This window comes from Mandrillus leucophaeus, unplaced genomic scaffold (assembly GCF_000951045.1).
Source record: "Mandrillus leucophaeus isolate KB7577 unplaced genomic scaffold, Mleu.le_1.0 Scaffold104, whole genome shotgun sequence".
In the NCBI taxonomy this organism is placed as follows: domain Eukaryota; kingdom Metazoa; phylum Chordata; class Mammalia; order Primates; family Cercopithecidae; genus Mandrillus; species Mandrillus leucophaeus.
The window spans coordinates 1,389,205-1,402,091 of NW_012098543.1; the positions used below are offsets into that span (position 1 = coordinate 1,389,205).

At 44.6% G+C, this 12,887-nt stretch overlaps 1 protein-coding gene across 2 annotated transcripts in view; it reads left to right on the forward strand.

Moving 5' to 3' along the window:
• ZNF415 (zinc finger protein 415) overlaps positions 1-12,887 on the forward strand; it is a 31,086-nt gene that overhangs the window by 3,849 nt on the left and 14,350 nt on the right. The window contains exons 2-4 of one of the 2 annotated variants that reach the window (XM_011979750.1): positions 387-541; positions 1,312-1,393; positions 10,841-10,961. In XM_011979750.1, coding sequence (XP_011835140.1) covers positions 1,379-1,393; positions 10,841-10,961 — 136 coding nt within the window. In that variant the 5' untranslated portion in view covers positions 387-541; positions 1,312-1,378. Of the gene's footprint in view, positions 1-386; positions 542-1,311; positions 1,394-1,638; positions 1,654-10,840; positions 10,962-12,887 lie in introns of those variants that run through there. The other variant, XM_011979755.1, reaches the window with a different exon arrangement.

Here is a 12,887-nt window from a genome sequence, read left to right on the forward strand (position 1 = left end):
CAGGCTGGTCTCGAACTCCTGACCTCAGGTGATCCACCTGCCTCGGCCTCCCAAAGTGCTGGGATTACAGGCGTGAGCCACCGCGCCTGGCCTTCTCCTCAACTTTCTGCTAGGACATCTAACAGGTATCTCCACTTTCAGGTGTCCAAAAGTGACTTCCTGACTCCCTAGATGCCTTCCCCTGCAGTCCTGCACATCTCAGATGAGGGCGACCATGTATTTCCTGGGACTTCAAATATATATTACATTGTAACTGTGTTAATTTATAGAGAAAATATTGTATGTTTAATTAAAATGGGTGAGGAAATATATAATTTCCAAAATTCTTTTGAGATATGGGAGAAAAACGTTTGAAGGCATCTGCCCTGTCTTATCTGCCCTCCCAGGACCTCTCTGACCTCATCTCCTACCTGTATCCTCCTCGCTTCCTCTACTCCAGCCATGCAGGTATCTTTCCTGTTCCTGGGCAGAGGTTGCTCCTGCCTCAGGGCCTTCACGTGGGCTGTCCCTCTGCTGGAACTCGCTGACCCCTCAGCTGCAGGTGCAAACACCCCTCCTTCCCCAGGTTTCTGTTCTGATATCACCCTCTCAGTGGGGACTTCTGTGACCCACCTCCCATTTAACACTCCAGCCGCACCCTCACTCCCTCCTCTGGTCCATATCACCTGCTCTGCATGCTTCTCTTGGTTCTTTCTGCTTCCACTGTCTGGATCCTGATGAACCCAAGGTCCCAAGGGGAGAACAGAGTCAGAAGGTGGGCGCTATGCTGGGCTGACCCTGTTTGAGTAGAGCTCACCCCTGGCTTTATGTGGAAGTGCTGAGGTACTTTGCAGATACACTTCTTGTGCCCGCACCCGTGTCCCAGAGATTCCCATTCACATAGGTTGGGACTCGCCCTTGATGATACAGTGCCCAGCATGATTCTCATCTATATCCAGCCCTGAGCACCAAGGCTCTGCGTCCTCTATTTCTGAGGGCTGAGCTCAGCCTGGGAGCCACAGAGAGGGAAAGGGGGCTGGGCTCTGCATGGCGGTTGATCAGGGCTGGGTCTGCTCCCCACTGCTGCAGCGTGTGTGCGAGCTTCTCCAGGAGGGGAGAGGGTTCTGAAGAAAGGGGTCAGAAGACTCATGTATGAGTTTTCCTGTAGGAGTTTCTTGTCCCTGGGGCCACCCTGGTGCAGTGGGCAGCAGAGGACCATCTTTGCACAGGGCGAGCTCCTCCCTGTGTGTGTGTGTGTGCCTGTCACACAAGAGGGGGTGTGTTGTTTTTGAGCAATAAAGAGCACTTTTTGTTGTTGTTGTTGTTATTCAGCATTGACCTCTAAAGACTCTTGGCACATGAGGAAGAAACCCGGAAGAAGAGAGCAAAGGAGTCCCGAATGGCTTTTACTCAGGTAAAGAAAGATTCTGTGTGGATCATTCTGTCTTCTTCCTTTCAGAAAGGCAGGAGACAATGCATTGGAGCTGCAAATCTTCTCCGACTCTGAAGTGTCCTGCCTGACGTGTTTGCTCACATTCGCCCATGCCTTTCCTCAGTCCCTCTCATCTCTGCTGAGATTCCGTCTCACTCTGACCCAGTGACATGAACTTGGGAAGAGGCTGCACTGGGCATGGGCCTGGGAAGGGCTCACACCCAGACATGGATGGAGATGGGGTGAGGGTCCCGTGGTGTCAGTGCTGTCGGGCAGCAGGGATTGTTCAGGGGCCACATATGGATGTACCGTCAGCTCTCTGTGGCCCAGGAATAGAGAAGCAGAGAAGCTGCCCATGGAAGTCATGTTTTTTGTTGTTGTTGTTGTTTGTTTTTGAGACAGAGTTTCGCTCTTGTTGCCCAGGCTGGAGTGCAGTGGCGCAATCTCGGCTCACTGGAACCTCTGCCTCCTGAGTTCAAGTGATTCTCCTGCCTCAGCCTCCCAAGTAGCTGGGATTACAGGCATGCGCCACCATGCCCAGCTAATTTTGTATTTTTAATAGAGATGGGGTTTCTCTATGTTGGTCAGGCTGGTCTCGAACTCCCGACCTCAGGTGATCCACCTGCCTCGGCCTCCCAAAGTGCTGGGATTACAGGCATGAGCCACCATGCCTGGCCTAAAGTCACATATTAACAAATACCTGGTAAATCCTGGAAAAGGCAGCCAATAAGGGGATATATTTTGTGCCTGATTTTGTAATCCAGATAAAACTAGTGTATCAGTATGTCTCTGACTCCAGACTGTTAATGACTTGGAATGGAATGTAAAGTTGAGATGCAGACATCAGTACCAGCGGGCGTTTTTTCCTTTAATGACTTTGAAACATAAAGTCAATGTAGAAGTGTAACTGTAAGGCCCAACACAGTGGCTCAGGCCTGTAATCCCAACACTTTGGAGGCTGAGGTGAGCGGATCACTGTAGGTCAGGAGTTTGAGACCAGCAAGCATGGTGAAACCCCATCTTCACTAAAAATACAAAAATTAGCCAGGCGTGGTGGCACACGCCTGTAATCCCCACTACTCAGGAGGCTGAGATAGGAGAATTACTTGAACCTGGGAGGCAGAGGTTACAGTGAGAGGAGATCGCACCACTGCACTGCACTCCAGCGTGGGTGACAGGGCGAGACTCTGTCTAACAACAACAACAAAAAGTGTAACTGTCGGACTTTTTTTTGTTTGTTTTTGAGACAGAGTCTCACACTGTTGCCCAGGCTGGAGTGCAGTGGCATGATCTTGGCTCACTGCAACCCCCACCTCCCGGGTTCAAGTGATTCCTCTGCCTCAGCCTCCCAAGTAGCTGAGACTACAGGCGCCTGCCACTGTGCCCGGCTAATTTTTGTTGAGATGGAGTTTCACTATGTTGGCCACCAGACTGGTCTTGAACTCCTGACCGTATGGTCCACCTGCCTCAGCCTCCCAAAGTGCTGGGATTATAGGCGTGAGCCACCGTGCCTGGCCAGCTGTAGGAGTAGGACTTTTTTTTTTTTTTTTTTTGAGTCTTGCTGTCACCCAGGCTGGAGTGCAGTGGCGCGATCTCAGCTTACTGCAACCTCTGCTTCCCGAGTTCAAGCGATTCTCCTGCCTCAGCCTCCTGGCTAGCTGGGATTACAGGTGCACGCTACCACATCCAGCTAATTTTTGTATTTTTAGTAGAGACGGGGTTTCACCATGTAGGTCAGGCTGGTCTCCAACTCCTGACCTCATGATCCATCCACCTCGGCCTCCCAAAGTGCTGGGATTAGAGGCGTGAGCCACCACGCCCGGCCAAGTTTTTAAACCATTCTCAGCATTTGCATACCACGGAGATGGTGCTATTCCTGCAGGGTCTCTTAGGCATCAGATATTTTAGGCAAAAATGGTAACAGTTTTGCTCAGATATCAGAGCAGAACTCCTTTTTCATTGAAGAGGATATAGCCATATTCTTATGATATCTATTATTATTAAGTGTTATGCTGCTTTTATTTTAAACATCACACGATGTATATATTTGTTTTATGGTGAAACTCTCAGTAGAGACACATTTAGGTGCTTAGATACAGAGCATCCCTTTTCCTGTCAAGCCTTACACCCTCGCACACGTCTCAGTGGTGAGCCACTAGTCACCCTCGCACACGTCTCAATGGTGAGCCACTATTCACCCTCGCACACGTCTCAATGGTGAGCCACTATTCACCCTCGCACACGTCTCAATGGTGAGCCACTATTGTCAGTTCTGTGTGAAGAGACAGTTCAAGCCCTGTTGAAATGTGTGTAATCATTGTGAGATTTTAGAAGAAAATTTTCAGTAAATGTTTTGTTGGGGTATTTTATCCTGCAAGTTGTGAATATTTACATGTTTTCATATTAAGGAACAAGGATAGCTTGCTCCTTTTTCAAGTCAATACATCATATTGGTTCATATTTAAGGGGCATATGTGATATTTTGTTGCATGTGTCATAGAATGTGTAATGATCAAGTAATGGTATTTGAGGTGTCTATTACCTTGATTATTTATCATTTTTAAGTGTTGAGAATATTTCAAGTCCTCTCTTCTAGCTGTTTTGAAAATATACGATACATTGTTGATAACTGTAGTCACCTTACAATGCTGTCGAACATTAGAACTTATTCCTTCTAACTATAGTTGTACTCATTAACCAACTTCTCTTTGTCCTCCCTGCCCGCACCCACCCACACACCCTTCACAGTCTCTGATAACTACCATTCTACTTTCTACCTCCATGCAATCAACTTTTTTTTTTTTTTTTTTTGAGACGGAGTCTCGCTGTGTCGCCCAGGCTGGAGTGCAGTGGCGCAATCTCGGCTCACTGCAAGCTCCGCCTCCCGGGTTCACGCCATTCTCCCGCCTCAGCCTCCGAGTAGCTGGGACTACAGGCGCCCGCCACCACGGCCGGCTAGTTTTTTGTATTTTTAGTAGAGACGGAGTTTCACCATGTTAGCCAGGATGGTCTCGATCTCCTGACCTCGTGATCCACCCGCCTCGGCCTCCCAAAGTGCTGGGATTACAGGCTTGAGCCACCGCGCCCGGCGTTGCAATCAACTTTTTTTAGCTCCTACCAGTGAGTGTCAACATGTGAGATTTGCCTTTCTGTTATGTCACTTAATATAATGACCAGCAGTTCCATTCATGTTGCTACATTCTTTTTTATGGCTGAATATACCACATTTCGTTATCCATTCACTTGTTGATAGATAGTTAGGTTGATGTTGTATCTTTGCTATTGTGAATAGTGCTGCAGTAAACATGGGAGTACAGTATCCCTTTGATATACTGATTTCTTCTTCCTTGATAAATACCCAGTAATGGGATTGCTGGATTATGTGGTAGTTCTAGTTTTAGTTTTTGAGAAGTCTTCATACTGTTCATAATGGCTATACTAATTTATTTATTTATTTATTTTAATTTTCTTGAGACAGAGTCTCATTCTGTTGCCCAGGCTGGAGTGCAGTGGCACGATCACAGCTCACTGCATTGTCCGCCTCACAGGTTCAAGCAGTTCTCCCTGCCTCAGTCTCCTGAGTAGCTGGGATTACAGGTGCCCACCACCACACCCAGCTAATTTTTGTATTTTTAGTAGAGACAGGGGGTGGTGAGTTTTGTCATATTGAGTAGGCTGGTCTCGAACTCCTCACTTCAGGTATCTGCCTGCCTTGACCTCCCAAAGTGCTGAGATTACAGATGTAAGCCACCACGCCTGGCCTGTAATGGCTATACTAATTTACATTCCCACCAGCAGTGTGTAAGAGTTACCCATTGTCCATATTCCTCACCAGCATCTGTTATTTTTTTTGTCTTTTTTAGTAATAGCCAGTAATAGTCTTTTTAGTGATAGTCTTTTAATAGTCTTTTTTAGTAATAGCCGGGATAAGATGATACTGTGCTTTTCTCATTCTTTGATGATTACTGATGTTGAGCATTTTTTATATACAGCTGTTGGCCATTTGTATGTCCTCTTTGGAGAAAGGTCTCTTCTGTCCTTTGCCCAAGTTTTAATGGGATTATTTCTTTGTTACTTTTGAACTGTTTGAGTTCCTTGTACGGTCTGAATATTAGTCCTTTGTCAGATGAATAGTTTACAAATATTTCCTCCTGTTCAACAGGTTGCCTCTTCACTCTATGCAAAGCTTTTAAATTTAATATAGTGCCATTTATCTATCTTTGTTTTTGCCATTGATGCTTTTGAGGTCTTAGCCATAAAACCTTTGTCTAGACCAGTGTCCTGAAGTGTTTGTCCTGTTTTCTTATAGTAGTTTTATATTTTGGGGGTCTTATTTTCAAGTTGTTAATGCATCTGTGTTGATTTTTGTATATGGTGCCATATAGGGATCCAATTTCATTCTTCTACACATGGATATCCAATTTTCCCAGCGCCATTTATTAAAGAGGATGTCATTTCCCCAGTGTATGTATTTGGTGCCTTTGTCAAAAATCATTTGGCTGTAAGTACATGTATTTATTTCTGGGTTCACAATTTTGTTTCATTTGTCTATGTGGCTGTTTTTATACCAATACCATGCTCTTTTGTTTACTATAGCCTTGTAATACATTTTGAAGTCAGGTAGAGTGATGCCTTCAGCTTTACTCAGGATTGCTTTGATTCTTTGGGCTCTTTTTTGATACCATACAAATTTTAGGATTCATTTTTCTGTTTTTAATAAAATGACATTGGTATTTCAATAGAGATTGCATTGAATCTGTAAATTCTTTGGGCACTATGGTCATTTTAACAATATTAATTCTCACTTTGGGAGGCCAAGGCGGGCAGATCACGAGGTCAGGAGTTCGAGACCAGCCTGGCCAACATGGTGAAACCCCGTCTCTATTAAAAATACAAAAACTTATCCAGGTGTGGTGGCAGGCACCTGTAATCCCAGCTACTCAGGAGGCTGAGGCAGGAGAATTGCTTGAAACCGGGAGGTGGAGGTTGCAGTGAGCCGAGATGACACCATTGCACTCCAGCCTAGGTGACAGAGCAAGACTCTGTCTCAAAAAAAAAAAAAAAAGAAGAAGAAAAACCTAGGAATGGATTTAACCAAGGAGGTAAAAGATGTCTACAAAAGGAACCCTACAGCTGGGCACGGTGGCTCACACCTATAATCCCAGCACTTTGGGAGGCTGAGGCATGTGGATCCCTGAGGTCAGGAGTTGAAGACCAGCCTGACCAACATGGAGAAACCCCATTTCTACTAAAAAAAATACAAAATTAGTCAGGTGTGGTGTATGCCTGTAATCCTAGCTGCTTGAGAGGCTGAGGCAGTAGAATCCCTTGAACCTGGGAGGTAGAGGTTGCAGTGAGCTGAGATTACACCACTGCACTCCAGCCTAGGTGACTGAGAGAGACTGCGTCTCAAAAAAAAAAAAAAAAAAAAAACAACCCTACAAAATACTGATGAAAAAAATTCAAGGGGACACAAACAAATGGAAAGACATTTCATGCTCACAAATTGAAAGAATTAATATATATATATTTTGAGACTGAGTCTTGCTCTGTTGCACAGGTTGGTCTTGGCTCACTGCAACCTCCGCCTCCTGGGTTCAAGCGATTCTCATGCCTCAGCCTCCCAAGTAGCTGGGGGACAGGTGCCTGCCCCCACACTGGGCTTATCTTTTGTATTTTTAGTGGAGACAGGGTTTCACCATGTTGGCCAGGCTGGTCTCGAACTCCTGACCTCAGGTGATGCACCTGCCTCTGCCTCCCAAAGTGCTGGGATTATAGGTGTGAGACACCGTGCCCAGCCTGCCATTCCTAGGTATTTTAATTCTTTGTAACTCTTATAAATTGATTTTGCCTTTGTGATTCCTTTGATTTTGCCCTCATGATTCCTTTTTCAGGTAGTTATTTTTGGTGTATAGAAACACTACTGATACTTGTATACTGATTTTGTAACTTACAACCTCACTGAATTTATCAGAACTAAGTATTTTTTGGTGGGCCTTTGAGGTTTTTTTAGATTAATATCATCTGTAAAATAGGACAGTTTGACTTGTTCTTTTTCAATTCGATGTCCTTTATCTCTTTTTCTTGCCTGATTGCTGTGACTACAACTTCCAGAACTGTGTGAAATAGAAGTGGTAACAGTGGGCATCTCTGAGTTATTCCAGTTCTTAGAGGAAAAGCATTCAGCTTTTTTCCATTCAGCGTGATTTTAGCTGTGGGTTTGCCATCTAGGTGTTTCTTTTTTTTTTTTTTGAAACGGAGTCTTGCTCTGTAGCCCAGGCTGGAGTGCAGTGGCATGATCTCGGCTCACTGCAAGCTCCACCTCCCAGGTTCACGCCATTCTCCTGCCTCAACCTTCCGAGTATCTGGGACTAGAGGCACCTGCCACCACGCCCAGCTAATTTTTTCTATTTTTTAGTAGAGATGGGGTTTCACCATGTTAGCCAGGATGAGCTCGATCTTCTGACCTCGTGATCCGCCAGCCTTGACCTCCTAAAGTGCTGGGATTATAGGCATGAGCCACTGCACCCAGCCTAATTTTTGTATTTTTAGTAGAGACGGGGTTTTACCATCTTGGCCAGGGTGGTCTTGAACTCCTGACCTCAGGTGATCCGCCCACCTTGGCCTCCCAAAGTGCTGGGTTTACAGGAGTGAGCCACCGTGCCTGGCCTGTTTGAAATTTTTCTACTTTTTTCATGTAGGTGTTTATTACTATAAACTTCCCTCTTAGCATTGCTTTTGCTGTATTCCATAGGTTTTGACATATTGTGTTTTCATTTTTACTTGTTTCAAGTTTTTTTTTTAATTTCCCCCTTAATTTCTTCCTAGATCCAATGGTCATTTAGGAGCATGCTGTCTAATTTCCATGTATTTGTACAGTTTTCAAAGTTTCTCATGGTATTGATTTCTAATTTTATTCCGTTGTTGTTCTAAGAAGATACTTATTAAGATTTTGATATTTTAGGCCGGGCACGGTGGCTCACGCCTGTAATCCCAGCACTTTAGGAGGCCGAGGCGGGCGGATCACGAGGTCAGGAGATCAAGACCATCCTGGCGAACATGGTGAAACCCCGTCTCTACTAAAAATACAAATAAATTAGCCGGGCGCGGTGGCGGGCGCCTGTAGTCCCAGTTACTCGGGAGGCTGAGGCAGGAAAATGGCGGGAACCCAGGAGGCGGAGCTTGCAGTGAGCCGAGATCGCGCCACTGCACACCAGCCTGGGTGACAGAGCCAGACTCCGTCTCAAAAAAAAAAAAAAAATTTTGATATTTTAAAAATATGTTGAGACTTGTTTTGCGTTCTAATATATAGTCTGTCTTGGAGAATGTTCTATATGCTGATGCAAAGAATATATATTCTGTACTTGTTGGATGAAATGTTCTGTAAATATCTCTTAGGTCTGGCTAGTCTAAAGTGCAGTTTAAATTCAGTGTTTGTTTGTTAATTTTCTGTCTAAATCAGCCGTCTAATGCTAAAATCCCTATTATTAGTTTTGGAGTATATCTCTCCCTTTAATAATATTTGCCTTATATGTCTGGATGCTCCAGTGTTGGGTGCATATATGTTTAGAATTGTTATATTCCTCTTATTGATCTCTTTATTAGTATATAATGACCTTTTTCATCTCTTTTACTGTTTTTAACTTAAAGTTCGTTTTGTTAAGTAGAGGTACTCCTGCTTGCTTTTGGTTTCATTTGCATATAATACCTTTTTTCATATTTTCACTTTGAGTCTATTTGTGTCTTTACAGTTGAGATGAGTTTCTTAAAGGTAGCACATAGTTGGGTTATATGCTTGTATCAGTTTAGCCAGTCTATATCTTTTATGTGGAAAGTTTAAACCATTTACGTTAAGTTCATTATTGACATGCAAGGGCTTGTTACTGTCACTTTGTTCATTGATTTCTGGTTGTTTTGTATGTTCTTTGCTCCTTTCTTTGTCTAACTGTTTTTCATTGTGGTTTGGTGGTTTTCTATAGTGGTAACATTTACATTTGACTCCTTTCCTTACTTGCACGTTAGCTCTGACAGTGGGTTTTATAGTATTGTGTTTTCATGATGGCCAATATTGTCCTTTTGCTTCTAGATGTAGGGATCCCTTAAGCCTTTCTTGTAGGGCCAGTCTACTGGTGAAGCATTCCCTAAGCCTTTGCTCCTCTGGGAAAGACTATTTCTCCTTTTTACGAAGGATAATTTTGCTGAGTATAGTATCCTTGGCTGGCAGGGTTTTTTTTATTATTATTTTCAGCACATTGAATATATCATACCATTCGTTGTTGGCCTGTAAGATTTCTATTGAGAAATTTCCTGTTTTATGGAGCACCCTGTGTAAGTGACCAGATGCTTTTCTCTTGCTTTTTTTTTTTTTTTTTTAGAATTCTCTTTCTTTTTCTTTTGACAGTTTGACTATAATGTGCCAAGGAGAAGACATTTTTGGATTGTCTCTCTTTGAGAATCTATGAACTTCCTGTATCTAGGTATCTAAACTTTTTACTACACTTAGGAAGTTTTTGGTTATTATTTTGTTAGATAGGTTTCTTTCCTTTTCATTTTCTCTCCACCTTCTGGGACACCAAAAATTCAAATATTTGGTCACCTTATGGTGCCTGCCCCATATGTCGCATAGGCTGTGTTCATTCTTTTTTATTTTTGTCTTTATTTTTGTCTGACTCGTTTATTTCAAAAGACCTGTCTTCAAGTTCTGAGTTGTTTTCTTCTGCTTGATCCCTAGTTCATCATGGAAGTTTTCTTTTTCTTTTTTTTTTTTTTTGAGACGGGAGTCTCGCTCTGTTGCCCAGGCTGGAGTGCAGTGGCCGGATCTCAGCTCACTGCAAGCTCCGCCTCCCGGGTTCACGCCATTCTCCTGCCTCAGCCTCCCGAGTAGCTGGGACTACAGGCGCCCGCCACCTCGCCCGGCTAGTTTTTTGTATTTTTTAGTAGAGACGGGGTTTCACCGTGTCAGCCAGGATGGTCTCGATCTCCTGACCTCGTGATCCGCCCGTCTCGGCCTCCCAAAGTGCTGGGATTACAGGCTTGAGCCACCGCGCCCGGCCAGGAAGTTTTCAAATGTACTTTGTACACACATGCCTATAGTCCAGCTACTTGGAAAGCTAAGGTCGGAGGGTCACTTGAACCTGGGAGATTGAGTCTGCAGTTAGCCATGATCATGCCACTGCACTTCAGCCTGGGCAGCAGAGCGAGACCTTGTCTCAAACAAAAAAAAAAAAAGAAAAAGAGAGAGAGAGAAAAAAAAAAGCACAATTAGGGAGAGATGTATACTCAAAAATGCCTTAGTGTGAGTTTATCAGAACCAGAACACACACTTCAATTAAATCTATACTTAAAATTCTCTTTTATTCTTATTTTGTGTGAAGATGGTAACTCCCTTCATAACCCCTTGGTGAAATGTGTTTATTATTTTAGGGACAGTTGACATTCAGGGACGTGGCCATCGAATTCTCTCAAGAGGAGTGGAAATGCCTGAATTCTACACAGAGGACTTTATACAGGGACGTGATGTTGGAGAACTACAGGAACCTGGTCTCCCTGGGTGAGGATTATTTTCTTCCAGAAGTCAAAATCTGCCCTTGGTATCTTGCCATTTTCCCTTGTGTGCCTCTTGGGAGCCCCTGCATTGCCTGACTGAGTTTGAGGCCTTGTTGACTCTGAAATGAAAAGCTCCATAATGTGGACTCTGGAGTTCAACCATCCCCTTTTTCCAGATGTTCTGACCCCTTCCTGATACAACAGTGGTGGTTCCAGAGCTGAAGTACCCATGAAAGCTTATAGTAGACTTCTGAAATACTCACTTCTTGTTTTCTACCCCTGTACTTTGATTCAGTAGTTCTTGGAGGGGAGCTAGATATTTGCATATTACAGTCTTCCCTAAGCATTCAGAGTAGGCATTCAGTGAAAGAATTTGTGAAATATTTTCCTAGATCCATCTGTGATATTCTCTCTTCTTATCCAAGCAAAGGGCTGAGATTCTTGAAAAGCCACAGCACATCATGTTCCATTCATTTCATAAGCAGGAAATTCTCTTCTTGACCAGAATATTATCTCATGTGGGAGCACAGGAAAGAGCCCTGGACCATGGAAAGCCAAGTGCAAATAGCAAGAAAACCAAAAGGGTGGGAGATGGATCAAAGGTGTGAAAATAGGTAAGACCTCAGATGGGGGGAGAAGAAGCCACACCATTAAATTATGTTTGGAAACTCTCAGCCAGTGGGAGAGTTCTATAGGAAAACAAATGTTTATATCCTGTGAGCTCTTAGAGGAAATTTTAAACTTCCCCTACTTCTGCCTCTGCCCTTGAGACGTGTCATGGATGATCCTTTCGCTGTCCAGTGGGGGCTGCAGCTCAAACAGAGACAAGTGGAAGTACTTATTATGATGGACAACATTGCCCTCTGACTTCCGTGAACTCTCTGGCTCCTTTACTCTGAGGGGTCCAGGAGGGGCCATATCACAAGGGTCTGCTTCTCCCTTGGTCTCTCCTGTTCTTTGTTTTTTTGAGACGGAGTTTCGCTCTTGTTGCCCACGCTGGAGTGTGATAGCGCAATCTCAGCTCACCGCAACCACCGCCTCCCGGATTCAAATGATTCTCCTGCCTCAGCCTCCCGGGTAGCTGGGATTATAGGTGTGCACCACCACACCTGGCTGATTTTGTATTTTTAGTAGAGACGGGGTTTCACCATGTTGGTCAGGCTGGTCTCAAACTCCCAACCTCAGGTGATCCACGCACCTCGGCCTCCCGGAGTGCTGAGATTACAGGCTTGAGCTGCTGTGCCCTGCCAGTCTCTCCTGTTCTTGATGCCCACCTGATGCTCAGTTCGCTTTCCATATAGATCAGAGCTGAGGCCTCCACAGTCCTGATGCTTGGAACTGTCTATGCTCCACCTCATTTCCGGTGTTTGGAAGACCTGCGCAGGAGATGGGAAACACTGGCTGCTCCTCCTTTGCATCTGAGGCCCCGGGAGCTGCAAGGAGCTGTCTCAAGCCCTTTGTGCCTGTTGTGATCCCTCAGCCATTTCTTCTCTTCTGCTTTTGCTACAGTTCATGGGTGTGTGGACCTGGGGAGGGGGTTGGATCTTCTGAGACTGTTACTCAGCAGAACTGTAAGAACAGTTGACAGGTCTTCACTGGGATCCCCCGTCCTACACAGGGAGTATATCTTAGTCTTTCAGGCTCTTAGCTTAGGATCCATCTATAGGCAGAGCAGACAATCCCATCTCAAGATCTTTCAAAATCCAGCTTCATATGTTGTATTTTTCTCTCTTTTCCATTGGTCTCACTACTATATGAATGTAGAAAAACCTTGGCTCGGCCGGGCGCGGTGGCTCAAGCCTGTAATCCCAGCACTTTGGGAGGCCGAGACGGGCGGATCACAAGGTCAGGAGATCGAGACCATCCTGGTTAACACGGTGAAACCCCGTCTCTAGTAAAAAAATACAAAAAACTAGCCGGGCGAGGTGGC